Here is a 19,717-nt window from a genome sequence, read left to right on the forward strand (position 1 = left end):
GTGCCTGCACAGAGCATACAGCAACATACTCTAATGGATTGTGGTCCCATATGAGAACTTGCAGTGTGCTCATTAAAATTACAGCAGCAGCAAAACCAGAATAAATTGCCACCAAGTATTTGACTATGACACTTATATGTATTTCTTCTAGACATGCCTATGGGCATGTCACTGTAAATTGTCCATGAGGATTGTAGTGACAGCTTTATGGACTAAAGTTAGAGACCCAGCCTCTCATTTGTGTAGATAGTGACAGCCCAAATAAGAAGAACATAGTGAAAATAGCTTATGAGTTGCTGTATAATTCTGTTATGACAAATTTTAGGCACATACTGTCTCAAGTACCTCAGGGACCTGAAACAAAAATGAGTATCATCAAATAATTTCCAAATTTGACAAACATGAAAGTGCCAAATACTGGAACAGTTAAATGTGCAACAATAACATCTATCTCCCAGGAATATTGTATTAAGTGAAAGCTCCTAATCCAGTGACTAGGATGAATGAGAGGCTTCATAGGTGTTTAATTTTTCTTTCTCCTCTTGCATTGTCCTCTTTTTCCTTTGCCAAATCATGTAAGGAAATGAATGTGAAGTAGAAAGTGTGTGATAATAAGAATAATCACTGAAAAGATCCAGGGGAAAAGGTTGGGGCAATTGAGGAAGATTTCATATAGAAGTGGGATTTGATCTAGTCTTTGAAGGAACTTAGAACTTAAGTTGGGGTGGGGTGGGAGAGTATTCCGGGCAAGAGAATCTACAAGAACAAAGGCACAACATCAGGAATTTGCATGGTTTTTCCGAGAAACAGTCAGAGGAAAATTAGGTTGTTGGCTAATTGTAGAGGTCTTCAACCTGATATGTCCTGATGACTGTGGTCTTCATGGGGAAGTTGCTGAGTAATTTTAAGCCCTAGAATAATGACTACATCTATAGAGAAAAGTATGTCTGATGAAGGAGCAGTTTTCAGAGCTAAGAAGATAATTTATTTTTAGATATGGAGATTTTAAGAGATGAGGGAAAGATAGAAGAACAGGTGAAATGTTAAGACTATATATTGAAGCCATAAAAGTTGGTAAAGCTTGAGAGAAACAGACGTAGAGAGACAGAGAGGGAGAGAAAGAGAAAGGAGAGGAAGAAGAAAGATTATTAACTAATTTTAACATATGCTCACATTTAGCAGATGGGAGGAGTCAATCACATTTAGCAGATTGGAAGAGATAAAACCAGTAAAAGACTTTGTGAAGGAATGGTTGCTTAGGAAAAAGGAGAGAATAACAGAGAAGATTGTTATTTTGGTGCATGTGTGAGGCAAATTTTATTCAACTCCTACCAGTTTCAGTCATTGTATGGTGGCTTCACATATTTTAACTCACTTTATTCTTACAACAGCCCAGTGAAGTAGACAGTATTATCACTAAGTTATAGAACAGAAAAGGAGACTTCAATTATTTCAATAGGTTTTATTTACTATTCAAAGCATTCAATTGTGTGGATCATAACAAATTATGGATAATATTTCAAAGACTGAGGATTTTAGAACACTTAATTGTGCTCATGTGGAACCTGTATATAGACCAAGAGGCAGTCGTTTGAACAAGGGGATACTGTGTGGTTTAAAATCAGGAAAGGTGTGCATCAGGTTATATCCTTTCGCCATACTTATTCAATCTGAATGCTGAACAAATAATCTGAGAAGCTAGACTATATGAAGAACATGGTGTCAGGATTGGAGGAAGACTCATTAACAACCTGTGACATGCAGATGACACAACCTTGTTTGCTGAAAGTAAAGAGGACTTGAAGCACTTACTGATGAAAATTAAAGACTACAGCTTTCAGTGTGGATTACAACTTAACATAAAGAAAACAAAAATCCTCACTACTGGACAAATAAATAACATCGTGATATATGGAGAAAAGACTGAAGTTGTTAAGGATTTCATTTTACTTGGAACCGCAATCAATGCCCATGGAAGCATCAGTCAGGAAATCAAATGACATATTACCTTGGGTAAATCTGCTGCAAAAGACCTTTAAAGTGTTAAAAAGCAAATACGTCACTTTAGGGACTAAGGTTCATCTGACCCAAGCCATGGTGTTTTCAATCACCTCATATGCATGTAAATGCTGGACAATGAATGAGGAAGAATGAAGAAATGGATTGATGCCTTTGAATTAATGGTGTTGGCAAAGAATACTGAATATATATACCAAGGACTGCCAGAAGAATGAACAACTCTTTCTTGGAAGAAGTACAGCCAGAATGTGCCTTAGAAGCTTCATCTCACATACTTTGGACATGTTATCAGGAGGTACCAGTCCCTGGAGAAGGACCTCATTCTGGGTAAAGTAGAGGGTCAGTGAAAAAGAGGAAGACCCTCAATAAGATGGATTGACATAGTGGCTGCAACAGTGGTCTCAAGCATAACAACAATTTTGAGAATAGTGAAGGACTGGGCAGTGTTTCGTTCTGTTGTACGTGGGTTCACTATGAGTTGCAACCAACTGGATAGCACCTAACAACAACAACAATTTATAAGCAGCAGTGTTAGATTTGGACCAGAGCTTGCCTGACTTCAAAAGTTGTGCTCTTATCATTACATTTCCAAGGCAAGAGTACAAATAGGAAGGCTTCAACTGGTTCAGAGAAGACAAAGAAAGTGAACATTAGACAAAGTCATTGGCATTGGATGCTAAGAGATCTTTGGTGAAGTCCAATAAAGTAGTTTCAATTAAGAGTTGAAAAGATTGGTTACAGAGGATTAAGAAGAGGGAAGCAAGTAGGAAAAACAAAAACAAAAAGCCCAAACCCATTGCCATTGAGTTGATTCTGACTCATGGTGACCTTAATGTGTTTCAGAGTAGGACTGCCCTCCACAGGGTTTTCAATGGCTGTACTCTTATGGGAAACAGATTAGCAGGGCTTTCTTTTGTGGTGTCGCTATGTGCATTTGAACCACTGAGTGGATTTGAACTGCTAACCTTTCGGTTAGTAGTCAAGAGCCAACACTTGCACCATCCAAACCCAATGTCAGCAAGTTGATTCCGACTCATAGCAACCCCATAGGACAGAGTAGAACTTCACTGTAAAGTTTCCAAGGCTGTAAATCTTTATGGAAGCAGACTGTCACATCTTTCTCCTGCAGAGCAGCTGGCAGATTTGAACTGCCAACCTTTTTGTTTAGCAGCTGAGCACTTTAAGCACTGCCCCTTTGGTCCACCCAGGGACCTATAGGCATCTACAAAACTAGCAGAGGGTGTATATTCTCTTTGGAGAAATTATATAGTATAAAAGATACTCTTTGGTGTCTGGGGTCAGAGAAAGGTTTATGGGGAATCATATGAAGAGCAATTTATCTTTTTAACAACTTGTTTGGGGATTTCTTTGAAAGGTAGGAAGAACTTTTCTGAGAAGACAGTAAAAGGGAACTGCTGGGGCTTGACTGGGCTGTGTTTCTTATTGAAGGAAAAAAATTTACTCTGCAAAATAAGTGAAGGAGAAAGGGTAAGGGCTGGTATCAGCGTTTTAGTGGGAGAATTGAGAGGCAAGATATAGTGCCTGGGGATCAAAGGGAGAAACTGGGGAAGAGATATGTTTAAGGGAGATTTTTCTGAGTGAAAATCTATGCTTTGTGTGATATGACCTCTCCTGTTAGCCTCACATGTTTCAGTAAAACCACGAAATCCAGGATGTATTTAGTGTAATGAGTTTGTTTTTCATTGAAAGCCCATAAAGGAGATGAGATTTACATCAATGCTGGTGAAGTACTGATACAGACACCCCATAAGGAAGATGGGCCCACATTCATTGGCATTTAATTTGATGTTGTTGTTTTGTTTTATATTGCTTTAAGGCACTGGGGTTGGGTTTTGGGTATAGAGTAGTTGAGTTAGTAAGTATGTGGGGTAGGGGAAGGCACTTGTACAGAGAGAGAGAAAGAGAAGGTATGAAAGTGAGATTAAATGGATTTAATAAATAGGCTTATAAATCATGAATAGGAGGCAGTCACTTTTCCCTCAGAGCAGAGAGACGCATGGGAACAATAAAGGGATATTTTAAAGTGAATTGGTGGTTATGCCTAGGGTAGTTTTGAGAGAGACACTCAAGAGGAAAAGTTATGCCCAATTTGACCATCTTTGTATCTTTTCTCTAAAGCAGGGAGCAATATCATTTACTGAGATGAAGAAGAAGGACTGAATGTAGGACTTGAGGAAGATATAATTTTGGTTCACCTGATTGAACAAATGCATAAAATGATTGCCAAACAGCAGAGAAAGATAGTATTGACCTTCACTGAATTTATGTTATAAATTTTCCTAGCAAAGTTGTCATTAGAAGTGAATAAAGTTTAAGGATACATTTAGATAGGCAGGACTACATGCAATGCCTCAAATTGTATCATGAGGGTTGCTGCCAACTTTGTTTGAAAGAAGGGGCTAGTTGACTTAAAGGAGAGAGCCCAGTTAACTACATTTATGCATCTCAGACATCTAATTAAAGTAGCTATACAGGTGTCCATACCTTTTCATGAAATGTCTTCATTTTTAACTCCAAGACTCTAACTTTGATGGATTAATCCAAATATGATTAATGTTCCCAGCTAACCAGTCCAGTGTTCTGCTCATGATGGGCTGCCTCAGATGCTTCATGGTATTTCTCTACCCTTCACCTCTTCTAGAAGTGACCTCCAGTTCCCACTGAAGGGACAGATCTGGGAGTCATGGATTTAACCAAATGATCCTAGACTATCCTAGGCACAGCTGATTGGAATATGGGAATCCCCATATAAGGACAGCTAAGCCACAGTTAGTTAGTGACTTATAATCTGTGGCCTGGCAAAAAAGATAAGCTAGGCCAATATGATTCTTCCTCCAGGAATCTGATTCAAAAAATGCTAAGACAAGTAACTGGGAGTGGGATGTTTTTAGTTGCCGCGGACTTGATTCCGACTCACAGTGACCCTGTTTGTATAGTGTAGAACTGTTCCATAGGGTTTTTAAGACTGTGACTTTTCAGAAGCCGATCACCAGTCCTGTCTTTTGAGGAGTCCTTGGGTGGGTTCAAACCACCAACCTTTCAGCTAGTAGCTGGGCACTTAACCATTTATGCCATCCAGGGACTCCTGGGGTGGCTACTGAAGTGAAAAGGGTGTTTCTACAATGACCTTAAGATGTAAACCTAAAAGTATAATTTGAAAAGTTTGCTTTTAAAGAACATTAACTCTGGCTCATGGATAAAATGCTGTAGTACACCTGCCATAGGGGTGAGTCATGGGATATCTTCTCAGGTAAAAAGTGGGAACATTTAGCTGAAACAGAAACAGCATCGACCTTCCTCCTGTGGAAAGTGACTGCTTGTTCAGACACTGAGACTGAAAAACCTTGTTTCCCAAGAATCTTTCCTCATCTTATTTACTAAAACGTGAGGACTGTATATTAGTATTTCTTTAATATAGACATATCTCTATTTTGAAGCAAGCAGACATTTTTAAGGAGTATAAAGGAAAGCTGCAGAGTTGTTAAATCCCTCACTGACAGTTGTATTCTCTGCATAGCCTTGAATATTTTGTTAGCAATGCCAGGTTCTTTTTCAAAATGCAATCTTACTGCTCAAAGTAACCTCCAAGATGCCTTCCAGTTTAAAAAATAAAGTTCCTGTGTGGCTAAATAGGATACAGACTTGACAGTCCTTGTTCTGGTGTTTTTTTGTTTTTTTTTTAAATTTTGTACATTGTTCTTATTCTATTATATCCTTGGAGGAAGTAATAAAGCCAAATAAAATTATATACAATTTTCTGATTTAAGAGGATGCATGACTCTGAGGGAGAAGTGGCTAAAGGTGGTTGCTGGGGCAACTAGCAAATAGGTTGTAAATTAATAGGCTTGCTTCTTGTTTGGAAATATGGTATTAATCAGATAGAAGGAGGGAAATTTAAAATCCCTTCTCAGAAAAAAAATAAAAACTCTTCTAGTGTGCTACAGAGATGCTAAACATATTTGTGTGCCAAGTTATACTTATGGGCCTCTTGGGGTCAAGCCAAAATTAAGTAGGTGAGGAGAGAAGGTTCTTCCTTAAAGCCATCAGGGCAGGAGGCAGAGCCAAGATGGCAGAATAGACAGACACTTCCAGCGAGCCCTCTTTACAACAAAGATCTGAAAAAACAAGTATATCTGTGACAAGCTGAGAGCCTTGAGCTCCAAAGGTAAGCTTAGAAAACGAACTGAGGGGCAGGGAATGGAAGAGACCATTCAGAAGTGGAGAGGAGTTACCGGACCTGAATTGTGGTGAGCCCTCAGGCACCATTCCCAGAGCAGCGGCCACAGTGGGCTGGTACTAGCATTCGGCTGCAGTTTCCTCACGGGAAGGTAGCCAGCCACACAGCCTACTCACACCTCCGGAACCTGAGAAGAACAGCGCTCTCCGCAAATGCTAAGTACTTGCATATGTTTTACTGTGCTCCCACACCCCTAAGCCGGCTTCAGTGGCTGAATTCCCTGGGCCTGAGATAGGCATGGTTGAGTACCTGGAGCTGTCCTCCTGGCCTTGGGGAAGGAAAAATTTGCAATTTGGGGAAAGACAATTTGCTACCTCCACTAACTGGGGGAGCTCAGGACAGAAGCAACTTCTGTTCAGGCATAAACCATCCACGGGCTTTGAGCAGCTTTCCCTTCTGCGTGGTCCTGTGTGGGCCTATTTCAGGAGAAAAAGCCCTTGTTGGCAGACTCCAGCTGTTTCAGCTGTGTAGTGGAGAGGTGGGTGTTTGATGTTTGACATTGCTTTGCCTATTAAACAACATCCTCACCTACCCACATCAGGGACCTAAGGACTGGTAGCTCCACTCAGGTCACCCAGCCACCCAAGACAGGGGTCCAAAGATAACTGGTACTTCCCGCTCCTTACAACCAAAAACTTTGGGTGCCCATGGTCCGCCTGCAGAACCCACCCACCTGCATGCTCTAGGAAACAGGGACGTGCTTTCCTCAGACACACTCAAGGGTCAGTTCTCAGCCCTCTGCCTTTTTCAGAGCATGACCCCCTGCTGCAATCAGATACCGGCGCATACACCAATCACCCCTGCCCCTTTAAGATGGTAGGACAGAGCTTGTACCACACACATGATGATCGGCTACCTGGAAACCTGAGCTGAATTCATACAAGAAAAGTGAATGGACTCCTAGACTGGTATACCAGATAACAGCTCTAGCCATCTGGGGACAGGATGTCAGAGATCCAAAGGTGAAAATAATCAAGCTAGCTCACTGAAGCAACCTGTAGGGGTATACCAAAACAAAACAAAGCAAGAAGCTACAACACAGTAAGCAAGCATAAACTAATACAATAACTTATAGATGGCTCAGAGATAAAAGTCAATATCAAGTCACATAAAGAAACAGACCACGATCACCTCAACAGGCTCTCAAAACAAAGAATCCAGGGATATTCTAGACGAAAGTGCATTCCTGGAATTACCAGATGCAGAATACATAAGTTTAATATACAGAACGCTTCAAGACATCAGGAAGGAAATGAGGTAATACTCAGAACAAGCCATGGAACACACAGATAAAGCAACTGACGAAATTAGAAAGATTATTCAGGAACATAATGAAAAGTTTAACAAGCTGGGAAAATCCATAGACACACAGCAATCAGAAATTCAGAAGATTAACAATAAAATTTAAGAAGTAGACAACTCAATAGAAAGTCAGAGGAGCAGAATTGAGCAAGTAGAAGCCAGAATTTCTGAACTTGAAGATAAATCACTTGGCACTAATATATTTGAAGAAAAATCAGATAAAAGAATTAAAAAAATGAAGAAACCTTAAGAATCATGTGGGACTCTATCAAGAGAAATAACCTACGAGTGATTGGAGTACCAGAACAGGGAGGGATAAAAGAAAATACAGAGAGAATTGTTGAAGATTTGTTGGCAGAAAACGTCCCCGATATCGTGAAAGATGAGAAGATATCTATCCAAGATGCTCATCGAACTCCACATAAGGTAGATCTTAAAAGAAAGTCACCAAGGCATATTATAATCAAACTTACAAAAACCAAAGATAAAGAGATAATTATAAGAGCAGCTAAGGATAAACGAAAAGTCACCTACAAAGGAGAGCCAATAAGAATAAGCTCGGACTACCTGGCAGAAACCATGCAGGCAAGAAGGCAATGGGATGACATATTTAAAAAATTGAAGGAAAAAAATTGCCTGCCAACAATCATATGTCCATTAAAACTGTCTCTTAAATATGAAGGTGAAATTAAGACATTTCCAGATAAACACAAGTTGAGGGAATTCGTAAAAACCAAACCAAAACTAAAAGAAATACTAAAGGCAGTTCTTTGGTTAGAAAATCAATAATATCAGGTATTGACCCAAGACTAGAACACTGCGCAGAGCAACCAAAAGTCAACCCAGACAGGGAAATCCAAAAAACAAAGCAAGAATTAAAAAAAAAAAAGCTCAAAACAGGGTAACAGCGATGTTATTATATAAAAGAAGACAACATTAAAATAATAAAGAGGGACTAAGAAATGTAATCATACACCTTCCATATGGACAGGAAGACAAGGCAATACAAAGAAATAAAAGTTAGGTTTAAATTTAGAAAAATAGGGGTAGATAATAAGGTAACCACAAAGGAAACAAACTATCCTACTCATCAAAATAAAATACAAGAAAAAAATAGAGACTCAGGAGAAACAAAATCAACAAATTTGAGGAAAGGGCAATATATGAAGATAATCGACTCAGAACATGATATTAAGTGGGAAAAAGAAACTGTCAACAACACACAAAAAAAGACGTCAAAATGATAGCACTAAATTCATACCTATCCATAATTACCCTGAATGTAAATGGACTAAATGCACTAATAAAGAGACAGAGCAGCAGAATGGATTAAAAAACAAGATCCATCTATATACTGCCTACGAGAGACACACCTTAGACTTAGAGACACAAACAAATTAAAACTCAAGGATGGAAAAAAATATATCAAGCAAACAACAATCAAAAAAGAGCAGGAGTGGGAATATTAATTTCTGACAAAATAGACTTTAAAGTTAAATCTATCAGAAAGGATAAGGAAGGACACTATATAATGATTAAAGGGACAATACACCAAAAAGATATAACCGTATTAAATATTTATGCACCCAATGACAGGGCTGCAAGATACATAAAACAAACTCTACCAGCATTGAAAAGTGAGACAGACAGCTCCAGAATAATAGTAGACTTCAACACACCACTTTCGGTGAAGGACAGGACATCCAGAAAGAAGCTCAATAAAGACACAGATCTAAATGCCACAATCAACCAACTTGACCTCGTAGACATATACAGAACACTCCACCCAACAGCAATCAACTATACTTTCTTTTCTAGTGAACATGTAACATTCTCTAGAATAGACCACATATTAGGTCATAAAGCAAGCCTTAGCAGAATCCAAAACACTGAAATATTACAAAGCATCTTCTCTGACCATAAGGCCATAAAAGTAGAAGTCAATAACAGGAAAAACAGGGAAAAGAAATCAAACACTTGGAAACTGAACAACACCCTGCTCAAAAAAGACTGGATTATAGAAGACATTAAGGATGGAATAAAGAAATTCATAGAATCCAATGAGAATGAAAACGCTTCCTATTAGAACCTTTGGGACACAGCAAAAGTGGTGCTCAGAGGCCAATTTATATCAATAAATGCACACATCCAAAAAGAAGAAAGGGCCAAAATCAAAGAACTATCCCTACAACTCGAACAAATAGAAAGGGAGCAACAAAACAAACCCTCAGGCACCAGAAGAAAGCAAATAATAAAAATTAGAGCTGAAGTAAATGAAATAGAAAACAGAAAAGCAATTGAAAGAGTTAACAAGACAAAAAACTGTTTTTTTTGAAAAAATCAACGAAATTGATAAACCACTGGCCAAACTGACAAAAAAAAAAAACAGGAGAGGAAGCAAATAGCCCAAATAAGAAATGAGATGGGTGATATTACAACAGAGCCAACTGAAATTAAAAGAATCCTATCAGATTACTATGAAAAACTATACTCAAACAAATTTGAAAACCTAGAAGAAATGGATGAATTCCTAGAAACTCCTAGAAACACACTACCTACCTAAACTATCACAAACAGAGGTAGAACAACTAAATAGACCCATAACAAAAGAAGAGATTGAAAAGGTAATCAAAAAACTCCCAACAAAAAAAAAAAAGCCCCGGCTCCAGAGAGCTTCACCGCAGAGTTCTACCAAACTCTCAGAGAACAGTTAACGCCACTACTACTAAAGGTATTTCAGAGCATAGAAAAGGACGGAATACTACCAAAGTCATTCTATGAAGCCACCATATCCCTGATACCAAAACCAGGTAAAGACGCTACAAGAAAAGAAAATTATAGACCTATATCCCTCATGAACATACATGCAAAAATCCTAGCTGATAGAATTAAAAAACATACCAAAAAAAATAATTCACGTGACCAAGGGGGATTCATACCAGGTATGCAGGGATGGTTCAACATTAGAAAAACAATTAATGTAATCCACCATATAAATAAAACAAAAGACAAGAATCACATGATTTTATCCATTGATGCAGAAAAGGCATTTGAAAAAGTCCAACACCCATTGCTGATAAAAACTCTCAGCAAAATAGGAATAGAAGGAAAATTCCTCAACATAATAAAGGGCATTTATACAAAGCCAAGGGCCAACATCACCCTGAATGAAGAGAGCCTGAAAGCGTTCCCATGAGATCGGGAACCAGACAAGAATGCCTTTTATCACCGCTCTTATTCAACATTGTGCTGGAAGTCCTAGCCAGAGCAATTAGGCTAGATAAAGAAATAATGGGCATCCAGATTGGCAAGGAGGAAGTAAAAGTATCTCTATTTGCAGATGACATGATCTTATACACAGAAAACCCTAAGGAATCCTCCAGAAAAGTACTGAAACTAAGAGTTGCACAGAGTATTGGGATACAAGATAAACATACAAAAATCAGTTGGATTCCTCTACACCAACAAAAAGAACATCAAAGAGGAAATCACCAAATCAACGCCATTTACATTAGCCCTCAAGAAGATGAAATACTTAGGAATTAATCTTACCAGAGATGTAAAAGACTTATACAAAGAAAAGTACAGAACACTTCTGCAAGAAACCAAAAGAGACTTACATAAGTGGAAAAACATACCTTGCTCATGGATGGTAAGACTTAGCATTACAAAAATGTCTATTCTACCAAAAGCAATCTATACATTTAATGCAATTCCGATCCAAATCCCAATGACATTCTTTAATGAGATGGAGAAAAAGATCACCAACTTCATATGGAAGGGAAAGAGGCCCAGGATAAATAAGGCATTACTGAAAAAGAAGAACAAAGTGGGAGGCCTTACTTTACCTGATTTTAGAACCTATTATACCGCCACAGTAGTCAAAACAGCCTGGGACTGGTACAACAACAGATACATGGACCAATGGAACAGAATTGAGAATCCAGACATAAATCCAGCCGCATATGAGCAGTTGATATTTGACAAGGACCCCAAAACAGTTAAATGGGGGAAAAGAAAGTCTTTTTAACAAATGGTGCTGGCATAACTGGATATCCATCTACAAAAAAAATGAAACAAGACCCATACATCACACCATGCACAAAAACGAGCTCAAAATGCATAAAAGACCTAAATGTAAAATTTAAAACGATAAACATCATGGAAGAAAAAATAGGGACAATGTTAGGAGCCCTAATACATGGCATAAACAGTATACAAAACATTATTAAGAATGAAGAAGAAAAACTAGATAACTGGGAGCTCCTAAAAATCAAACACCTATGCTCATCCAAAGGCTTCACCAAGAGTAAAAAGACTACCTACAGACTGGGAAAAAGTTTTTAGCTATGACATTTCCAATCAGCGCCTGATTTCTAAAATCTACATGATACTGCAAAAACTCAACTAACAAAAAGACAATTAACCCAATTAAAAAATGGGCAAAAGATATGAATAGACACTTCACTAAAGAAGACATCCAGGTAGCTAACAGATACATGAGGAAATGTTCACGATCATTAGCCATTAAAGAAATGCAGACCAAAACTACAATGAGATTTCATCTCACTCCAGAAGGCTGGCATTAATCCAAAAAACACAAAATAATTAATGTTGGAGAGGCTGTGGAGAGATTGGAACACTTATACACTGCTGGCGGGAATGTAAAATGGTACAGCCACTTTGGAATATATCCTAGAGAAATAAGAGCCTTTACACAAACAGATATATGCACACCCATGTTTGTTGCAGCACCGTTTACAATAGCAAAAAATGGAAGCAACCAAGGTGCCCATCAACGGATGAATGGATAAATAAATTATGGTATATTCACACAACAGAATACTATGCATCAATAAAGAACAGTGAGGAGTCTGTGAAATATTTCACAACATGGAGGAACCTGGAAGGCATTATGCTGAGTAAAATTAGTCAGTTGCAAAAGGACAAATATTGTGTAAGAACACTATTATAAAAACTTGAGAAATAGTTTGGGAAGAAAACATTCTTTTGTGGTTATGAGAGGAGGGAGGGAGAGAGGGTGGGAGAGGTGTATTCACTAATTAGATAGTAGACAAGAACCACTTTAGGTGAAGGGAAAGACAACACACAATACAGGGGAGGTCAGCACAACTGAACTAAACCAGAAGCAAAGAAGTTTCCTGAATACAGTGAATGCTTTAAAGGCCAGTGTAGCAGGGGCAGGGGTTTGGGGACCATGGCTTCAGGGGACATCTAAGTCAACTGGCATAATAAAATCTATTAAGAAAACATTTTGCATCCCACTTTGAAGAGTGGCGTCTGGGGTCTTAAATGCTAGCATGCAGCCATCTAAGATGCACCAGTTGGTCTCAACCCACCTGGATCAAAGGAGAATGAAGAACACCAAAGACACAAGGTAATTACGAGCCCAAGAGACAGAAAGGGCCATATGAACCAGAGACTACATCATCCTGAGACCAGAAGAACTAGATGGTGCCTGGCCACAATCAATGACTGCCCTAACAGGGAACACAATAGAGAACCCCTGAGGGAGCAGGAGAGCAGTGGGATGCAGACCCCAAATTCTCATAAAAAGACCAGACTTAATGGTCTGACTGAGACTAGAAGGACCCTGGTGGTTATGGCCCCCAGACCTTCTGTTGGCCCGGGACGGGGCCCATTCCTGAAGCCAACTCTTCGGACATGGATTGGACAGGACAATGGGTTGGAGAGGCATGCTGGTGAGGAGTGAGCTTCTTGGATCAGGTGGACACTTGAGACTACGTTGGCATCTCCTGCCTGGAGGGGAGATGAGAGGGTAGAGGGGGTTAGAAGCTGGCGAAATGGACATGCAAGGAGGGAGTGGAGGGAGAGAGCAGGCTGTCTCATTATGCGGAGAGTAATTGGGAGTATGTAGCAAGGTGTATGTGAGTTTTTGTGTGAGAGACTGACCTGATTTGTAAAGTTTTACTTAAAGCACAATAAAAATTATAAAAAGAAAAAAATTTAAAAAATGAAAATAAAAGATGGAAGGAATACATAGAGGTATTGCACTAAAAAGAAAAAAAAAAAACCATCAGGATTTTGTGGATCAATTAACGTTATTTCTATTTTGTTTTCAAACAGTTGAAGAGTATCTCCTTAAATATTGATGTTTATTTTAAGTTAATTTAAACCAGCTCTTTGCATAATATATATTCTTCTAACTGGAAAAGGGTTTGAAAACTCTTGCTCATTTATTACTTCAATAGAGTTTAGACCTTGCGATTTAGAGCAAAAAGAAAACAAACAAAAAAACCCCATGATTCTGCCACTAATTGGCGCTAACGTTATTTAAGTTCTGGGAGTATTTTTTCAAGTGGCTCTTTGAGGAAGGAGTGTGCATGTTCTGTCAGTCTACCAGTAAAGACTTCTTGTGTGAACTGTTTTAAATTCTCATTAAAGTAATGATTCTAGTGATAAATTCCTTTAGAATCCATCTTATTATTATTATTTTTTTAATAAAAAGTTTTCTCTCCTAAATAGTATGATTGCTTTTATCAGCCAATGCGACATAAAACCTACTGTTTCTCTCTTTGGTTTTAAGCACTAGGGAAGTGTTTAATTTAGTGCTCAATTATAGTAGCTCTTTTATTTTAATTTGGGAGCCTTCATTGCACAGTACTTAAAGAGCTCGATTACTAACCACGAGGTCTACAGCTTGAAGCCACCAGCTGCTCTGTGGGAGAAAGATGTGGCAGTCTGCTTCCGTAAAGATTTACAGCTTTGGAAACCCTATGGGGCAGCTCTACTCTGTCCTATAGGGTCACTATGAGTTCAGAATTGATTTGAAAGAAACGAGTTTGGTTTGTTTAATTTTACTAATATTATTTTGATAAAATAAAGATAAAATTATTATTCAAGAATCATAGTAAGCTATAAACCCCATAAAGCAAAAGCTTTGGTTGTATTCACCATTGTCCTCAGTGCCTAGAATTGTTCTTGGAACATATTAGAGTTCAATAAATATTTCTTGATAAAAATAGTAAGCAGTTCATAGTGAAATATATATTATGTTGTTGTTAAGTGCCGTCGAGTTGTTCTAACTTATAGCAACCCTATGTACAGAAGAACAAAACACAGCCTCGTCCTGCACCATCCTCACAATCATTGTTATGCTTGAGCCCATCACTGCAGCCACTGTGTCAATCCATCTTGTTGAGGGTTTTTCTCTCTTTCGCTGACCCTCTACTTTACCAAGCATGATGTCCTTCTCCAGGGACTGGTCCCTCCTGATAACATGTCCAAAGTATGTAAGACGAAGTCTCTCAATCTTCACTTCTAAGGAGCGTTCTGGTTGTACTTTGTCCAAGACAGATTTGTTCCTTCTTCTGGTAGTCCACGGTATATTCAGTATCCTTCGTCAACGCCATAATTCAAAGCCCCTCAGTTCTTCTTTGGTCTTCCTTATTGATTGTCCAGCCTTTGCATGCATATGAAGCAGTTGAAAATAGTAGGCTTGGGTCAGGCACATCTTAGTCCTCATAGTGACATCTTTTATTTTTAACACTTGAAAGAGGTCTTTTGCAGCAGATTTGCCCAATGCAATACATGGTTTGATTTGACTGCTGTTTCCATGGGCATTGATTGTGGATCCAAGTAAAATGAAATCCTTGACAACTTTATATTGATTATAGGTAAGCTCCATTTTAGAGAAAAAAAGACCAAGAAAGACCCAGAGGGTCAGTGACTGCCTCAGAGGTACTTTAGTGGCAGAGCAGGAAGAACAGATGTCATTGGCTCTCTATCATTAAATCAGGGTGCCAATGTCAGAATCACACGAAAAGCCTTGGCTCTTTCCCAGGCAGGTGCAATACCATTTGTATCCAGCCTTCTCCAGTAAATGAGAGACCATTGGAAGGCTCCTGCTCTCTCTGAGGGCTTAGGGACTGTGATTTCTTCGTGGCTTCTCTCTGGTTCCCTGCCACCTGAGTTTCCTGAGGCAAGCAGGAAGCTGAGGACTAAGGAAAAGCATTATTCTCTGGAGAAAAGAGACGCGACTCATTCTTCTGGTCTGTGACACAGTGGAAGTGTTCCTGAAAATTCACGAAGAGACTGTGTTTCTTGTAGGAAGATTTAAAATATACCAGAAGAGAACTCTCTGTAAAAAAAGGGCATTTTCATTAGTTTTGTGAATTGCATAATTAATTTATAAAGATAACAATTGCTCTTTGTTTTTTGACTAAACCTGTGGTTTTTTTGTATAAGATTTGCTTAAAGCTGTGTTTCCAAGGAGCTCTGGGAAGCAGAACAGCCGTGCTCCAGGCCAGACGGGAATTTCAACTCCGTCTCAGAATGGATGCAGCTGGGAAAGGCAGGGATTGTGCTCAGATCCATCTTCGTTCAGGTGTGCCTTCACCCCTCCCTTTCACATGACTGATGTCGTTTTATCCCAGAGACCTTGGGACCGAAGTAATTAATGACCCAGTGTTCCAGCTTGGCTAAAAGAGTACAGTGAGGCCCTAAGTTTAGGCATAAAGAATAAAAATACATAAAAATGATAAGGAATGGAAATTTTAAATTATTTATGATGCTGGGAATATTAACTACCTTATCACTTTTAACCGTTACAAAATGTGTGTCAGATGCTACTACTTCCATTTTACAGATAAAGAAACTAAAATTTATAGAGATTAATTTCAATTACTTAAAGTTACAACTGGTAACCAACAAAAAACTGGGACTCTAATCCAAGCTTATTCTACTTATTCAAATACTAAGAGCTTTATGTAATATCCTGGGTGCTTTTGCAAAACTCTAGCAAAGAATGTGTGGATTGTGAGGAAATTTGAGGGAATCTTGAGGAACTGATTAAGAAATAGGTAATACCAGACCATTCTATAAATGGGATTTATTATGACCTGACACCTAACCAGTGAGTGGCTCTCAAATTTCTACGCATTTAAAAACCACCTAAAGAGCTTCCTTAAAAATGTAGGTTCATAGGCTCCAACCCAGAGGTTCTGTTTAAGTAGGGATTAGGCAGGGTATAGAAATCTGTTTTAATAAGCATCCAGACCACTCCGTTGTAGTTTTTCTGCAAATGACCTTTAGAGAAATGTTGCTCAAGATGGAAATGCAAAATCCAGAACTGTACCAAGTATTTAGGAGGCTTCTGGCATCACATCTAGGACTGAGTTGGTATAAAACAGATTGATGTACTCCTTACAAATGAAGAGAAGTTTTTCTCTAGTTGAAACTTTCCCCTATTTATTTTGATTTAACATTGAGAACTTAGAGGGGATGTAGAAAAGTCCCATCTTTAAGTAGAAATAGAAAAACAAACAAACAAAAAGTCAAAAAGGGAAATGTATAGTGTGCATTATTTACTTTTTTTCTCTGACTTTGGCTCTATAATTTTTTATTTTCCTCACACAGCCAGAAACATTAGAAGAGATTCTCAGAGGATGCTAAAAATATTGCTCTTGTCACTACAGACTTCACATCCCCATTCTTTCTTTCTTCCTGAATCCTCAGTAGAGAAGGTGCCTTTGTCTTTTGCTTTCTTCTGACAAGAATTAGGTTCCTGGGTTTTGAGTTACTTTTGTAATAGATACTTGCCTCTCTAGCCAAATCCACATTGAGGTCAAATGTTTTGTCTCCTGGATGTCACGCAGACCCTGTGCGGGGGGCTCAGGTTGAGTGGGGACTTTGTTTTAAATAGAAAGCTCAACCTGGAAATGAAAAGAACAGAACAAAACAGAGAAAACCAAAGCTATAGTCCTGAACATATTTGTTCCTTCATTCGATAACGTTTATTGAGTGGGTGAACAGATAATTTATGATTAAAAAATTGATTTAGAAAACCACGTTGCCCTTGGCTTCCTGTTGAAAACCTTTAAAATTTGCTTCTCTGTTTTATATTGTAAGCTTATTTAAGTATATTAATAAAGAAATCATTTCTGAATGGTTACTATATCTGGGGTGCAGTGGTTAAGGACTCAGCTATTAACCGAAAGGTCTGCAGTTCGAATCACCAGCCATTCTTTGGAAGCCAAATGGGGCAGTTTTAGCCTGTCCTATAGGGTCGCTACAAGTCGGAATCAATTCAACAGCAAGAGGTTTTTTTTGGAGGGGGGGAGTACTATATCTGTTGCCTAGAGAATTTGACATACTTTAGGGTATATAAAAAAGAATAATGGAAGCGCCAAGAGCATGGGTTTTGAAATCAAACCAAAAGAAGAAGAAGAAGAATTAAAAAAAAACCAAACCCACTGCCATTGAGTTGATTCTGACTCATAGCAACCCTACAGGACAGAGTAGAACTGCCCCATAGAGTTTCCAAGGAGCGCCTGGTAGATTTGAACTGCCGACCTCTTAGTTAGCAGCTGTAGCATTTAACCAGTATGCCACCAGGGTTTCTAAAATGAGTGTAAATCACATCTTGATTCTATTCCTTCTAGCTGGTGAGCTTAGGTAAGTTACTTTCCCCCTTTAAAAAAAAATTATTTTTTTTTAATTTGTAACATATACCTTAAAGGGCCTTTCTAAGAATTAAATAACTAAAGAATGTAAAACATTTGGCACATATTAATAAATTACAATTAATATTACTATTGAGGTGCTTTCACTGCCCTCAAGGAGCCTGTAGTACAGCTGGAGAGACAGATACATCCCTATTTAAAAGCCTAGTGAAAGGCAGTCTGACGAGTTCCAGATAGTGAGAGCAATGAGAAATGCTGTTGGAGGTTAAGAGCAAGGAGGTTAAGCGTTAAAGATATGGTGTAGTTAAGATAGGAAGCCATCCTCTTACTAGATTTGCAAATCGATCCTCAGTGTTTGGTATTCTACTCTGAGCTGCACGAATTGAGAATTTTTTTTTTAAGTTGCAGAAGAAAAAGGGCGGACAATTATTTCTGCAAGTAAAAGGTTAAAGGATGTGTGATTTTTGATTTAGGAACATGGTTCTTAAATATTTCTAGTCCGTGGACAGGATATCGAGAAAAGTGATCAGGACTTTGCCTTTTTAATTTTTGTTGACCTCGTAGACCTAACGGAGCAGTTTGTTGAAGTGAGTGTTAATTAACTACCTGTTAATGCATAAATGTCATTTCCCTATTTTAAGTTTAACATTGCAAAGTCCCAAACAAAGACAATTAAAAAAAAAAAAGATAGCTTACCAGAAAAGGGAGGACTGATAGCTTTTGGACTTACACCAGTTGTTTACAGCCAGGGTGATCATAAAGTTTGTCATTCAGATCCAACTTGACGGTACTTTGGGGTCCAACTTGATGGCAGCTAACAACAACTAAAGACCAGGGTTATTTGTGATTCCCAACTTGAACCTATGCTATCTTTAATACTAGCTCTTCTGAGATGCTCCTTCCAATACCTTTCCTTGCTCCTTTTGAGAATAAAAGGGACACTTTACTAATAATTAAACCGAGTCAACAAATGTTCTAGGTAAGTGGGAACATGTGGACATCATGATTATAGTTTTTATTTATTAAGTACCTAATTATGAGTTGGAGCCCTGGCGGTGCAGTGGTTAAACATTCAGCTGCTAACCAAAAGGTCAGCAGTTCGAGTCCACCAGCTGCTCCTTGGAAACCCTGTGGGGCAGCTCTGCTCTGTCCTATAGGGTTGTGATGAGTCAGAATCGATTTGATGGCAATGGGTTTATTATATTATTAGTCACTTATTAATTAGAAACAGAAAAGATTCATAGTTCCTGTAAAAAAATAACCTGACAAAGTCTCAGTCATGCAAATGTTATGAGAAAAGTCAAGAGATGAAATTAAAAAAAAGATGATAGTTAATATTTGTTGATCGCTTATTTGCTGGGCATTATATCCCAAGATCATAGATATAAAGCTCAGAGAGATATATAACTTTCTCAAGGTTTCATATAAATGACAATTTAATTCCAGAGCTGTGTGACTTTCAACTTTATTAGAGTATGCATTGAAAGTTCTTGTCTAAAGACAAAAGATATTAATAACTGTGTTTGACTAAAATTTGTGATTCTCATAAAAATTCATAATATCTCAGAAATAGAGCAAGAGAATTTCAGAAAGGAAGAAGTAGATTAGATCTTTAAGGGGTTTTGCATGAGACTTCTTAGTAATATTAGCACATCCTCTAATTTAGACAAAATTGGGAAAGAGATACTGTTAT

General features: G+C 38.3%; 1 protein-coding gene across 9 annotated transcripts in view; it reads left to right on the forward strand.

Moving 5' to 3' along the window:
- TMEM117 (transmembrane protein 117) overlaps positions 1-19,717 on the forward strand; it is a 568,932-nt gene that overhangs the window by 211,608 nt on the left and 337,607 nt on the right. Inside the window, exon 2 of one of the 9 annotated variants that reach the window (XM_049882879.1) lies at positions 15,809-15,947. The exons of the other annotated variants lie outside the window; for them this stretch is intronic. Within the exon in view, the coding sequence (XP_049738836.1) occupies positions 15,809-15,947 (139 nt within the window). The remainder of the gene's footprint in view (positions 1-15,808; positions 15,948-19,717) is intronic. 9 annotated transcript variants of the gene reach the window in all.

The sequence above is a fragment of the Elephas maximus genome, chromosome 4, assembly GCF_024166365.1.
Source record: "Elephas maximus indicus isolate mEleMax1 chromosome 4, mEleMax1 primary haplotype, whole genome shotgun sequence".
NCBI lineage: Eukaryota > Metazoa > Chordata > Mammalia > Proboscidea > Elephantidae > Elephas > Elephas maximus.